This window comes from Nansenia antarctica, assembly GCF_963989245.1.
Source record: "Nansenia antarctica genome assembly, chromosome: 7".
Classification (NCBI taxonomy): Eukaryota; Metazoa; Chordata; class Actinopteri; order Argentiniformes; family Microstomatidae; genus Nansenia; species Nansenia antarctica.
The window spans coordinates 37,312,224-37,326,189 of NC_137677.1; the positions used below are offsets into that span (position 1 = coordinate 37,312,224).

Sequence of the window (13,966 nt, forward strand, 5' to 3'; positions counted from 1 at the left end):
TGTGTGTCCAGGGTCGGTTCTGCCTGTACAAGCTGACGGAGGAGGACGTGGAGTGGGACGGGGGTCAGGGGTCGGGGGCCAGGGGCCAGGGGTCAGGGGCCAGGGGTCAGGGGTCAGGGCAGTTCAGGATCAGCCGGGGGATCCCCCCCAACAGCCCCGTCAAGGTGCTCATACGGGTCTACATCGTCTCTGTGAGTACTCTACCTTCTCAGGTGTGTGTGTGTGTGTATATACTGTATGTCTGTGTGTGTGTGTGTGTGGGTACAACGAGCGTGTCACGTCTCCTGCCTTCCCCCCTGCCTGGTGGTGGTCCAGGCCTCTAAACTCCCCCCTGCCTCCCCGCTCCCCTGCCTCCCCCCCAGGCCTCTAACCTCCCCCCTGCCTCTAAACTCCCCCCTGCCTCTAACCTCCCCCCCAGGCCTCTAACCTCCCCCCTGCCTCCCCCCCAGGCCTCTAACCTCCCCCCCAGGCCTCTAACCTCCCCACTGCCTCCCCCCCAGGCCTCTAACCTCCCCACTGCCTCCCCCTCAGGCCTCTAACCTCCCCCCTGCCTCCCCCCCAGGCCTCTAACCTACCCCCTGCCTCCCCCCCAGGCCTCTAACCTACCCCCTGCCTCCCCCCCAGGCCTCTAACCTCCCCCCTGCCTCCCCCCCAGGCCTCTAACCTCCCCACTGCCTCCCCCCCAGGCCTCTAACCTCACCACTGCCTCCCCCCCAGGCCTCTAACCTCCCCACTGCCTCCCCCCCAGGCCTCTAACCTCCACCCTGCCTCCCCCCTGCCTCTAACCTCCCCCCCCTGCCTCCCCCTCAGGCCTCTAACCTCCCCCCTGCCTCCCCCTCAGGCCTCTAACCTCCCCCCTGCCTCCCCCCCAGGCCTCTAACCCCCCCCTGCCTCCCCCCCAGGCCTCTAACCTCCCCCCTGCCTCCCCCTCAGGCCTCTAACCTCCCCCCTGCCTCCCCCCCAGGCCTCTAACCTCCCCCCTGCCTCCCCCCCAGGCCTCTAACCTCCACCCAGCCGATGCGGATGGTAAGGCGGACCCGTACATCGTCCTGAGGCTGGGGAAGACGGAGATCAAGGACAGAGACAACTACGTCCCCAAGCAGCTCAACCCCGTCTTCGGCAGGTGAGAGGACAACCTTCAGTTAGAACGTCTTTTCCCTCCAAAATCATAACGTAAGTAAGTAAATAGCCTTGAGAACCAATGGTTCTCGTGCCTAATGGCCCATAGGGCAGGAGCCTATCTCCTGTTTCCGTAGCGTGAGGCGGCTCGATGGACAAGTACACCCCCCTGGACACGACGCAACCCTTGAAAATCATAACGTAATAAATGCTTTCTTTTTTTGCATTTTTCGGTGCAAATCTGGTGGACAGTAACGTTATAAAGGTGCCTGCTCAATGCCAAAAATGTAAAAATGTAATGTACTTCTTAACACTAGCCGTGCCTTTTTTACCTACTAAAAGAGCATCTTTACAATGCTCAAGCTGCTATTTACACACAACGACCACTAGTTGGTCGCTTGTAAATTAGCCTGCCTCCTACACAAAAAAACTGCAAAATAGCTTTATACTAGCTTGATGTGATTTTGAAAATGTAAGGATACTGGGCGGTAGAACGCACATATCTAGGAAAAGTCATGAAAGGAGGGTCCTGAAATTTGATCAAGTGCAAAGATATAACACTTTCTTTTACTCACTGGGGTCAAAGGCCTCATGGCTCATGGCAAGTGTTAAGGTGCGAATCTGATGGACAATAACATTCCTATTCTATCCTGTTCTGCTCTAATGAAAGAGAAGAATATGTGTTATTGAAGCTCAAAGCGCTGAGGGAAACACGTACTTTATGTACTTCTTAAACCACAGACTTTTCATCCTGATGTCCTTCGTTCTGGTTTCCTCTCCCAGGTCGTTTGAGATCCAGGCGGTGTTCCCTAAGGAGTCTCTCCTGAGCGTGGTCATCTACGACCACGACACCGTGGGCAGCGACGACCTGATGGGCGAGACGAGGATCGACCTGGAGAACCGCTTCTACAGCCGCCACCGGGCCACCTGCGGCCTGCCCAGAGAGTACTCTGTGTGAGTGTGTGTGTGTGTGTGTGTGTGTGTGTGTGTGTGTGTGTGTGTGTGTGTGCGCGTGCGTGTGCGTGTGTGTGTGTGCGTCAGTGTGTGTGTCTCTGAGTATTCTGTGTGAGTGTGTGTGTGCCCTCCCAGTACTCTGTGTGAGTGGCCTGGGGTGGTCCAGTGGTCTAGCATCATGGCCTGGTCTGGTCCAGTAGTCTAGCATCAGTACCATGGCCTGGGGTGGTCCAGTGGTCTAGCATCATGGCCTGGTCTGGTCCAGTAGTCTAGCACCAGTACCATGGCCTGGGGTGGTCTAGTGGTCTAGCATCATGGCCTGGGCTGGTCCAGTGGTCTAGCACCAGTACCATGGCCTGGGGTGGTCCAGTGGTCTAACATCATGGCCTGGGGTGGTCTAGTGGTCTAACATCATGGCCTGGGGTGGTCTAGTGGCCTAGCACCAGTACCATGGCCTGGGGTGGTCTAGTGGTCTAACATCATGGCCCGGGGTGGTCTAGTGGCCTAGCACCATGGCCTGGGGTGGTCCAGTGGTCTAACACCATGGCCTGGGGTGGTGTAGTGGCCTAGCACCATGGCCTGGTGGTTAGAATCCAGCCCATGCCCTGCTGACATGCCCTCCCCTCCTTTACTATCCTGTCTTTCTTCACTATCTCTGTCCAATAAAACATATAAGACTGAAAAGCACATCCAGATCTGGGACCAGGCTAAACGCTGATCTGGGACCAGGCTAAACGCTGATCTGGGACCAGGCTAAATGCTGATCTGGGACCAGGCTAAACGCTGATCTGGGACCAGGCTAAATGCTGATCTGGGACCAGGCTAAACGCTGTCATTGTGGCTGTGTTCCAGTGACGGGTACAACGCGTGGAGAGACTGCTTGAAGCCCTCAGAGCTGCTGGCCAAGCTGTGCAGGGAGCAGCGGCTGGATGGCCCCCACCTCCGGCCTGGCAGGATCACCCTGGGGGGCAGGGTCTTCACCGGGAAGACCGTCTTCATGGACGAGGGTACGGCTGGATGGAAGCTTAAACAAACACTCATTCACTTGAAAATACAGTCCAAGGCCAAAATGATTAACCCCCCAGGAATTATGGAACATTTCCCTAAAAGTCTTCCCAATGTTTGCAGTATTGATAACACTTGATATAATCAAACATTCACCAGTGCTATTTAGTAGCTTTTGGTACATTTTGGAAGTTTTTAGGCTAGCTTTATATCAAATAAAGTCAAAAATATTAGCCCTCATGTGAATTTCTGCTTTCAAAACTCACGTAATCAACCACTCAGGTTTCAAACCACACCTGTGCAGTCAGTTGGCTTCCTAACAACACCTGAGCATTCAATCAGCATAAAAGGACTCCAAGGCTGTGTTCGGAATGGTATACTAGCATACTGCAAACTAGCATACTCAATGAGTATATACTGCATACTGCCTACTAAATTCATAATAAGTATGCGAAAACCAGCCGACCATTTACACATCAGAGCAATTGCGCGTCATCTCCCTGTCATCAGAATGTCCACGCCCTTTTTTCGGAGAAGTTTGAATGGCGGTCAATGGGAATTTCTGGTCTTCGCTACTTTAATCCGATAAAATAAGAAAACCGTAGTGCTTTTTAGATAATAGGAGACCAAATCCGATGGCCAGTTAGGCAAACTATTATATAGTGTCGTTGCCGATCAATGATCGACGTCGTTATATAGAGAAAATTAATGAAATAGGGGTTGATGCATCAGAGCAGTCATACGTCATCTCCCTGTCATCAGGGATTTGTAGTTCTTCATTTGATCTAGCCTACTAAGGTACTACTTAGTACCTACTAACCCTTCACCCATAACGGCTATCGACTAGTGCTACTGTGCATGATATTTCTATTGTAATCATGGGAGATAAATGTTCAAAGAAGAAACGAAAGCAAACGCTGTTGGGGGGACTGGAGGTGAAGACGTTAGGACCACGGCAAATCAAATGAAGAACTACAAATCCCAGATGACAGGGAGATGACGTATGACTGCTCTGATGCATCAACCCCTATTTCATTAATTTTCTCTATATAACGACGTCGATCATTGATCGGCAACGACACTATATAATAGTTTGCCTAACTGGCCATCGGATTTGGGCTCCTATTATCTAAAAAGCACTACGGTTTTCTTATTTTATCGGATTAAAGTAGCGAAAACCAGAAATTCCCATTGACCGCCATTCAAACTTCTCCGCTTCTATCACCCAAAAAGGGGCGTGGACATTACGGGAGGGGAAAGTACCCGGATGCATTGCTCTGATGAATGCATACTGCCTCCCAGAATGCATTTCGCCGGGAGCGGGGAATTTAAACCTCCATTTTAAACCTCCATTGGCTAAAAGCTGTAATTTGGGCTTTACAAGTGTTAACATGTCATTTTATGAAGTTTTAATATGTTTTCAGGCGAGAAAGTAACCACATATATTCCCAAAATGTGTCCAGTTTACCAAAATAACCCGTTTATATATCTGATCTCACGATTTTTTCCGTCTTCTGTTCGCTACCTACAGTATATTACGGCTGCGTTCGTAAATTCGCCCTGGAAATCTGATCAGCACTCATGGAATGCCTCTTGTCCAATCAAATTACCTAGTCCCTTTATGACGTTGAACCCAGTGTGCGCTCCGGCGCTCTCAGAGCGAATTTACGAACGCACCCTGAGTTGCTTACATACCTTCACTTACGGAGTTCGACAGAAACATCGTAACATAATTACAAGTTGTAAAATTATTTGGGGGGCCAATATCTTTAGCTAGCTCAAGTAACTAGCTTACTATATTGTTGTCTTAGCAGTTGGTAAAAGAACATGATTAAAATAAATATATATGAGCAATAACATATCGTGGACTTGCTGCAGCAAGCACAATACAACCAACTTGTTCGTCTGAAGCTACAATACTGGGACCATTCGTGACTAGGCTACAGGCAGTCAAATACTAGGCGAATGTGTGTGTAAGACACAAATAAACTTGGATTTCATGCATTTCAAGTTGTATCTTTGTAATCATGACAACGTAGACATGTCTAAGAATGCATTTCACCAAGTTAATTCCCAGTATAGTGAAAATACCACCGCTCATCCGTGATCAGACTTAGCTGGCGTGCTGCAGCTGAAGAGTATCAAATAGAGTGCAAAAAAGCAGCATCTGCACACTCAAATCTGTGCAGAAAACGATGTTTATGGCAAGCTTTCGGTCCCCAGGCTATCGGACAATGTAAACTACAGCTGTATGACAGTGGCGGCTGGCCGATAGAGGGCGCTGGGGCTCCGCCCCCACCTTCACTTCCTAGTTGCGATTTGTAAACGTTTTTTTTTTAAATAAACATTGTTTATTCACAAAATGCGGCTGATATTCTGTCGGCGCCTATCAGCATTCATTAAAAATCCTCCAATACAATCTTTTTTTTAATCTGTGTGTGTGTAAAATTCACTGTTAAAATACATAGGGGGAGGAGTCGGGACGCCGGTCGAATGCAAGTCTATCGCAGGCCAAATACTTTTCGCTTACACGTGAGCTGTAGCAGCGCTCCAATTGGCTGTCTCCTATTTCTCGGCCGGGGCGCAAAAATTTGCGCCTTGAATATCCGGTTGTATATCCAGCATATGCTCCAATGCGGAAGTCCTAAGGACTTCCGACTTCCGGGGCAGCGACTTCCGGGGCAGCACGACTGCAGCACGACTGCTCTCCTAACAAATTACGTTTTTTACAATGTAAGGAGGATTTATTTCTGTAAACAAATTGAACTGAATTGAATTGGATTAGAAGGAGGCATCTTTTGTTCCTAACTTGAGGATATTGCAACTGGACCTATTACCGAAGTCAAACTTATCTCGTTTGTGGTCGCAATCTCCGCACCGGCTGTTTGTTGATTGTTTGATATAGGTTACTCAAGTTGTATGGCCAACGCCGCTGGCAGCAGAGAGTTAAGAAATCTAAGAAGCGATCTAAAACAAAAAGTTACGGTGATGGACCGCGGAGAACTTGCATCAATTATGAGAGAAGTCATACGTGAAGAGCTTGACTCCGCATTTGATCTGAAACTTAAACCAATTAAAGAATGTCTGGATTCACTCCGCAAGGATATTATTTCCAATACGACCAAGGTAAAGGACCTGGAAACAGCCGCTAACGAGACGGAACGCTGTCTAACTGATATCGAACAAAAACGTTCTCAACCCCGCGGGAGGCTAACGTGAGGTATGGGCTGTTATTTCCACGCAAGCTGATTGTCACATTTGCTAACAACACTGCCTCCTTCACGGACCACAGAGAGGCCATGGCACACTACATCCAGGTAATTAAACCAACTCTATAATCCTGACTACATCAATGGCTAACATCAATACCTGAACAACAGCCCACTATAATGGGCAATGTGACAGTAGACAATGTAATGAATCCTGGATTGATGGAGATGCCTATAGGCTACGTGACATTTAATTGGAGTCCCTGACTATGACGAATATATGATATGTATGTATATATGAATAACAATTGATATGGATCAATTTATACCTCTTATTAGATTATAAATACTCTGGTTGTTATGTTTGCCTTTTGGTTGACAGCAAAAGGGAGAGAGAAGGATAGGGAGGGAGAGAAGGAGAGAGAGCAGGATGGTGTCGGCACACCAGAGAGAGAGAGAGAGAGAGAGAGAGAGAGAGAGAGAGAGAGAGAGAGAGACAGCAAGAACCAGGTGAGAAAGTGGACAGGTAGTCAAGACCACATAAGTAAGTAGCCTTGAGAACCGATGGTTCTCGAGCCTAATGGCCCATAGGGAAGGAGCCTATCTCCTGTTTCCGTAGCGTCAGGCGGCTTAATGTACAAGTTAGTACATCCCCTGGACATGACGCTGGTATGTCGCAGGGTCTTACCCCCTGGGGGGGGGGGGGGGGGGGGTCCATGCCACGGTCCATGCCACCCCCCCAAGGCAGCAAACCTAGGGGAAACACTGATATTCTCATGCTAAAATCGACTGTAAATCCAGATTTTAAAGTTGATATTCTTCCCCGTGGAGCATGCCCCCATAACCTGTGCCCCACCCAAAATGTTTAGCACCAGCCGCCACTGCTGTATGACAAGTTTGTATGACGCAGTTTGACGAGGCTGAAAGCGCACAGGGCTGCCAGATGGGATTGACAATTTACAGCCTAAACTTTCTATAACCTCTAAATCTAGTAGCCCATTCGGCGATAACCCGCCCCATCTGGCGCAATGCATTTTGGGGATCCAGTACTCCAGAAGTGTCCAGTCGTATCGTACTTAAATAATTCCGAAAATATTATATACTACATTTCTCGCATACTCAAATCTCGCATACTGTACAGTGTGAACGCTCTCGCATACTCAAATCTATGTCATATCTAGTATAAGTAGTATGCTAGTATGCTATTCCGAACAGCCTAAGAAACAGGGCACTTGAACACATTATTGAGAGGGACTATAATACTACTCTTACTCACCATGCCAAAGACAAAGGAAATCAGTCTTGAGCTCAGAAAGAAGACAGTGGAGGCTCATGATAAGGGGGAAGGCTATACTGCCATTTCCAAGTGTTTCACAGTGTTTAGAACCGCTGTATGTCGCACCATTGCTAAGTACAAGGAGACAAATTCTGTAAGAAACAAACCTGGGTGTGGTCGAAAGCGCAAGATTTCAAGAACTCAAAGAAAATAGAACAAAGAAAATAGTCAGAGATGTCAGCAAGAATTAAGACTGTAAAACTATTGCACTTATACAGAGTGCACACTTAGGTCATGTTCTCACATGAAAGTCTGAATCATGACTCGGAGCAAGTGGATGAGATTGCAACATTGTTGCATAAATTATTTCTCTGATTTGCGTTCTCACAGCCCTTTATGTAAACGAAGTAACATACGCAATCGAAGCAACAGACGTGGTAGTTGATTGGTCAGAAAATTTTAAAATTGCCCGTTCGTCCCGCTCTTATCCAGATCAACACGCATGCGCTGTTGTTATCCTATGGACAGCCTCGATGCGTCTTTTTTTTTTTTTACAACTTTGTTTATTGAAGTTTTTGTGACAGTACAAAATCTGCAGTAGGTCAAACTGTACATATATATGCTAGACATAATGCACATACCTACATACTGTAGTCAAAATAGTTGAACGTAGACTACAGTAAATAAATCACACACTAAAAAATTTGATTATACAGGAGAAATAAAGAAATAAAAAATAAGAAAATAAAAACATTACACTTCACCATACATAGATTATCCCAACCAGATGATACTAGGATACAAGTGATTATTGCTTATGGGGTGTCAATTGAACACTGTTCCCCAACATAGGTAAAGAAACGACCCCATGTTTTATAAAATCTCGCTGTTGAACCCCTTATGACACACCATAAGAAAATCTCCATCTTAAGACAATGCAAAATATCCCTCAGCGATGCGTCGTTTCTAATTGGAGCGAAACCACCCTTTTCAAGCGGAGCATGCGTTGGTTGTTTGCTCCGGGAGCGACTTCGAATGCGCGTTCTCACAGCTCCAAACGACGCAGAGCAAAGCGAATTTTATCCTAAACTCAGATTCCAAGTGAAGCAAATGTTCTAGTGAGAACACACCCTTAATCAGGAGTCATCCTAGAGGTCAGAGAGGCTAATGGACCTATCGCTAAGCCACGCCCCAAAATAGAAATTGTCCTATCATATCACAGCAAAAGTCACGACAGGCAGAAAACTCGGACAAACGACTTGCTAATATCTGATGGTGAAAAGCTTCTTGACAAAATATTCTTGTCATCTTTAAAAAACATGTCTATTACTTGCTGTGGTAAATCAGAAATCAGAAATTTGCCGACTCCCGCCATTGTAAGTCATTGAATGTCATTCAGTCACGGTCGGTCAGTCAGTCGCTGTCAGTGAAGCGTTGTTTGTTTGTCCGAGTTTTCAAAGGGGGCGTGGCTTAGCGATAGGTCCATTGTTCCAGGGGCGCCGACTATGACTGACCCTGTGCCCCCAGACAAAACAAAACAAATTCCAACAATTGACTGACAAGTGGATTTCATGGCAAATAAAACAATTATTATTATTATTAAATCGTGTCTCTGGTGAGTGTTGTCTGATGGTTCTGTGGTGCTGCTATCCTCCAGAGACGCCCGTGGAGTCTTATGAACACCTGGCCCTGAAGATCCTCCACCGCTGGGGGGAGGTGGGGGGGGTGGGGGGTGAGGGGTGCAGGCTGGTCCCGGAGCACATCGAGACCCGGACCCTCTACCACAAGGCCCGGCCCGGCATGGACCAGGTACCCCTCCGCTGCACCTAGAATATAAACATGTAACATACACAGTACCAGAATATAAACATGTAACATACACAGTACCAGAATATAAACATGTAACATACACAGTACCAGAATATAAACATGTAACATACACAGTACCAGAATATAAACATGTAACATACACAGTACCAGAATATAAACATGTAACATACACAGTACCAGAATATAAACATGTAACATACACAGTACCAGAATATAAACATGTAACATACACAGTACCAGAATATAAACATGTAACATACACAGTACCAGAATATAAACATGTAACATACACAGTACCAGAATATAAACATGTAACATACACAGTACCAGAATATAAACATGTAACATACACAGTACCAGAATATCAACTGACACTGAATGAAGTGTGTCCAAACTTTTGACTGGTACTGTATACAATATATAAACATGACATGATGTTATAGAATGGTACTGTGTATGTGTTGACCGTGTGTGTGTGTGTGTGTGTGTGTGTACATCGGTACTGTGTGTGTGTGTCTGTCTGTGTGTGTCTGTGTGTGTGTGTAGGGTCAGCTACAGATGTGGGTGGACATGTTTCCCATGGACATGCCCCACCCAGGACCCTCCGTGGACATCTCCCCCCGCACCCCCAAAGGGTAAGGCCCCTCCCACCTAGGAAAAGACTCCTCCCACTCAGGCTCCTCCCACCTAGGATACGACTCCTCCCACTCACTCCTCCCACTTAGGCTAAGGCTCCCTAGGGTAAGACTCCTCCCACATTGGATAAGACTCCTCCTCCCTAGGATAAGACTCCTCCCCCCTAGGATAAGACTCCTCCCACCTAGGATAAGACTTCTCCCCCCCAGGATAAGACTCCTCCTCCCTAGGATAAGACTCCTCCCACCTAGGATAAGACTCCTCCTCCCTAGGAAAAGACTCCTCCTCCCTAGGATAAGACTCCTCCCCCCTAGGGTAAGACTCCTCCCACTCGGTCCCTGACATCCCAGAGATTTAGATTCAAATTCAACTTTAATGTCATTGACAGTAGTACAAAGACAACGAAACGCAGTTCGGCATCTAAGCAGATGCAATAAAAGTATGGACAGATATATGCACAGACAAGGGCGAAGATATGTACAGAGCATGGATTCCTTTCAACAGGGCTAGTGTCAGGGTTCAGCAGGACTAGTGTCAGGGTTCAGCAGGACTAGTGTCAGGGTTCAGCAGGGCTAGTGTCAGGGTTATGATGGTTTGTTGTGTTGAGCAGGTAGGTAGAGAGAGAGAGAGAGAGAGAGAGAGAGAGAGAGAGAGAGAGAGAGAGAGAGGAAGATAGGTAGTTAGGTAGGCTAGTGTCAGGGTTGTGGTTTGTTGTGTTCAGGGCTAGTGTCAGGGTTATGATGGTGTGTTGTGTTCAGGGCTAGTGTCAGGGTTATGATGGTTTGCTGTGTTCAGGGCTAGTGTCAGGGTTATGATGGTTTGCTGTGTTCAGGGCTAGTGTCAGGGTTATGATGGTTTGCTGTGTTCAGGACTAGTGTCAGGGTTATGATGGTTTGTTGTGTTCAGGGCTAGTGTCAGGGTTATGATGGTTTGCTGTGTTCAGGTACGAGCTGAGGATCGTTATCTGGAACACGGAGGACGTCATTCTGGAGGACACCAACTTTCTGACAGGCGCTCAGTCTAGTGACATTTATGTGAAAGGGTGAGTGACTATGTACTACTATCTACACATCTATCTACACAACTATCTACACAACTATCTACACATCTATCTACACATCTAGTTGTGTACCTACCTCCCTACCTTCTATCTATTTGTATATCTATGTATCTATCCTTCTATCCATCTATCTATCTATCCATCTATCTACCTGTCTGTCTGTCTATCCGTCCGTCCACTCATCCATCCATCCATCCATCCATCCCTCCCTCCCTCCCTCCCTCCAGGTGGCTGAAGGGCTTTGAGGACGATCGCCAGGAGACGGACGTCCACTACAACTCCCTGACGGGGGAGGGCAACTTCAACTGGCGCCTGGTGTTCCCCTTCAGCTACCTGCCGGCTGAGAAGGTGGTGGTGGTCAGCCAGAGGCAGAGCATCTTCTCTCTGGACCGCACGGAGCAGAAGATGCCCGCCGTCCTGGTGCTCCAGGTCTGGGACTTCGAGAGGCTGTCGTCAGACGACTTCCTGGGTACGATGTGTGTGTGTGTGTGTGTGTTGGTTTGGGTGGGTGGTGGTGGGAGATAGTGTGTGTGTGTGTGAGAGAGAAAGAGAGAAAGAGAGTGTGAGTGAGAGCATGAGTGTGAGTGAGTTTTTTCACTATGAAAATGTGGATGAAGATCTATCTATCTACCTACCCCTCTCTCTCTCTCTCTACCTACCTCTCTCTCTCTCTTTACCTACCTACCTAACTATCTATCTTTCTATCTACCTACCTCTCTCTCTCTCTACCTACCTATCTATCTATCTACCTACCTACCTACCTACCTATCTCTCTCTCTCTCTTTACCTACCTACCTATCTATCTATCTACCTCTCTCTACCTACCTATCTATCTATCTACCTACCTCTCTCTTTCTTTACCTACCTATCTACCTACCTACCTCTCTCTACCTGCCTACCTATCTATCTATCGACCGACCTACCTACTTACCTACCGACCTACCTACCTACATACCTATCTACCTACCTACCTACATACCTATCTACCTACCTACCTACCTATCTATCTACCTACCTATCTACATACCTACCTACCTATCTACCTACCTACCTATCTAGCTACCTACCTATCTATCTATCTATCTACCTACCAACCTACCTACCTACCTACCTACCTACCTACCTACCGCTCTCTCTCTACCTACCTACCTCTCTCTCTCTCTCTCTCTCTCTACCTACCTACCTCTCTCTCTCTCTCTCTCTACCTACCTACCTCTCTCTCTCTCTCTCTCTCTACCTACCTGCCTAAAGAGGACAGAGGCTGATGTGTGTTCGTTCTCAGGCACGGTGGAGCTGGACCTGCACGGCTTCCCCCACGGCGCCAAAACCGCCAAGGCCTGCAAGATGGCCGACGGCGGCGACAGGATCTCCATCTTCCAGCAGAAGAGGTCCAGAGGCTGGTGGCCCTTCGTCAAGGCTGGGGAGCTCACGGTACCCAACACACCTAACACCTCACCTTAACACCTCACCCAAAAGAATCATACACAAACCAGTGTCTCAGCCAATGTGTATTATTTTGGGAGGCTTTTACATTTAATATTTGGTGCTTGTTGCTCTGTAGGGGAAGGTAGAGGTATATGACCATATTTGGTGCTTTGCTCTGTAGGGGAAAGTGGAGGCGGAGTTCCATCTGGTGACCTCAGAGGAGGCGGAGAAGAACCCGGTTGGTCGAGCCCGCAAGGAACCGGAACCGTTGGAGAAACCCAAGTACGTCCAATCATATCACTCACATCACCAATGCCGATGATAGAACACAGCTACAGGACTCGACAGAGTAAACACACGGCCCACGCTTCGCTAACAGAGCTACCAGTACAGACAACTAATTTAACACATTCAATTAGCACTGAGGGTGAATTAAGTCGGCCAAATTGTCAGCATTCTACAGTAAGTATCCAGAATATCAGCTGTACACTTAAGTGTTTGTCGCATACAGAAAATAGGACCTTGCTTGAATGCTGCTAATTTGCTAAGATGAATTCAAACAGTCTAGTTTTGGTTTGTTGATATTCTTCATCAGAGGTAATTTGATTGGACAAGAGGCATTCCATGAGTGCCGATATACAGTATAACAGCACTGGGACTTTTAACTATATGTATCACTCCACCGCACAGGTGTTCTATTGTTTGTGTTCAGGTTACTAGGCAACCGTCCAGTTGAAGTTCAGTTGCGGAACAATTTTTTGTTGGCGGAGCCAAAATAAATGATTAAATAAACAAGCAAATCATAATCTGTTGTCGCTTATTACTGTTAACTAATAAATGGCGCTGTAGAACTATTGTATAAAAGCAATATCACACTCGAGGTCGTGCTGTTATACTGAATATCAGCACGGCTGTGATTCGGTTGTAGGTACGAGGCCGCAGGCACTCCCTCTCGTGTGATATTGCTTAATCAGAGATTTTTGTTTCCTCCAGCCGGCCAGACACGTCCTTCTCCTGGCTGGTGAACCCCTTCAAGTGCTTCTTCCACCTGATCTGGAGGAACTATAAGAAGTACATCATCATAGGCGTAGTCCTCCTGGTCACAGCCCTGTTCCTGGCCCTGCTGCTCTACACCCTGCCTGCTGCCATCTCTCAGAAGATGGTCAACGGATAGCAGCACCCTCAACACCGCTGTTAACACTAGAACAGACGTGCCTTTTTTACCTACTATATGAGCCGCTTCGGGGTTCTATGACCATAGTCTTTACAATGGGGAAACTGCTACTTTCACACAACGACCACTAGTTGGCTGGCTGGTAAATTAGCCTGCCTCCTACCGACACCGAAAAACTGCTAAATAGCTTCATACTAGCAAAATAGCTTCATACTAGCTTGTCCTGATGGGATTTTGAAAATGTAAGGATACTGGGTGGTAGAACGCACATATCTAGG

The 13,966-nt window shown here is 47.3% G+C and overlaps 1 protein-coding gene across 1 annotated transcript in view; it reads left to right on the forward strand.

Annotated features, from left to right (window-relative positions):
* Positions 1 to 13,688, forward strand: part of fer1l6 (fer-1 like family member 6) — a gene marked incomplete at its 3' end in the record, with an annotated part of 40,032 nt that extends 26,344 nt beyond the window's left edge. The window contains exons 26-36 of the mRNA XM_080536715.1: positions 12 to 191; positions 996 to 1,123; positions 1,903 to 2,073; positions 2,926 to 3,080; positions 9,221 to 9,372; positions 9,940 to 10,028; positions 10,973 to 11,071; positions 11,317 to 11,558; positions 12,372 to 12,520; positions 12,696 to 12,796; positions 13,508 to 13,688. Of these exons, the coding sequence (XP_080392841.1) occupies positions 12 to 191; positions 996 to 1,123; positions 1,903 to 2,073; positions 2,926 to 3,080; positions 9,221 to 9,372; positions 9,940 to 10,028; positions 10,973 to 11,071; positions 11,317 to 11,558; positions 12,372 to 12,520; positions 12,696 to 12,796; positions 13,508 to 13,688 (1,647 nt within the window). The remainder of the gene's footprint in view (positions 1 to 11; positions 192 to 995; positions 1,124 to 1,902; positions 2,074 to 2,925; positions 3,081 to 9,220; positions 9,373 to 9,939; positions 10,029 to 10,972; positions 11,072 to 11,316; positions 11,559 to 12,371; positions 12,521 to 12,695; positions 12,797 to 13,507) is intronic.
* Positions 13,689 to 13,966: the final 278 nt, after the last annotated feature.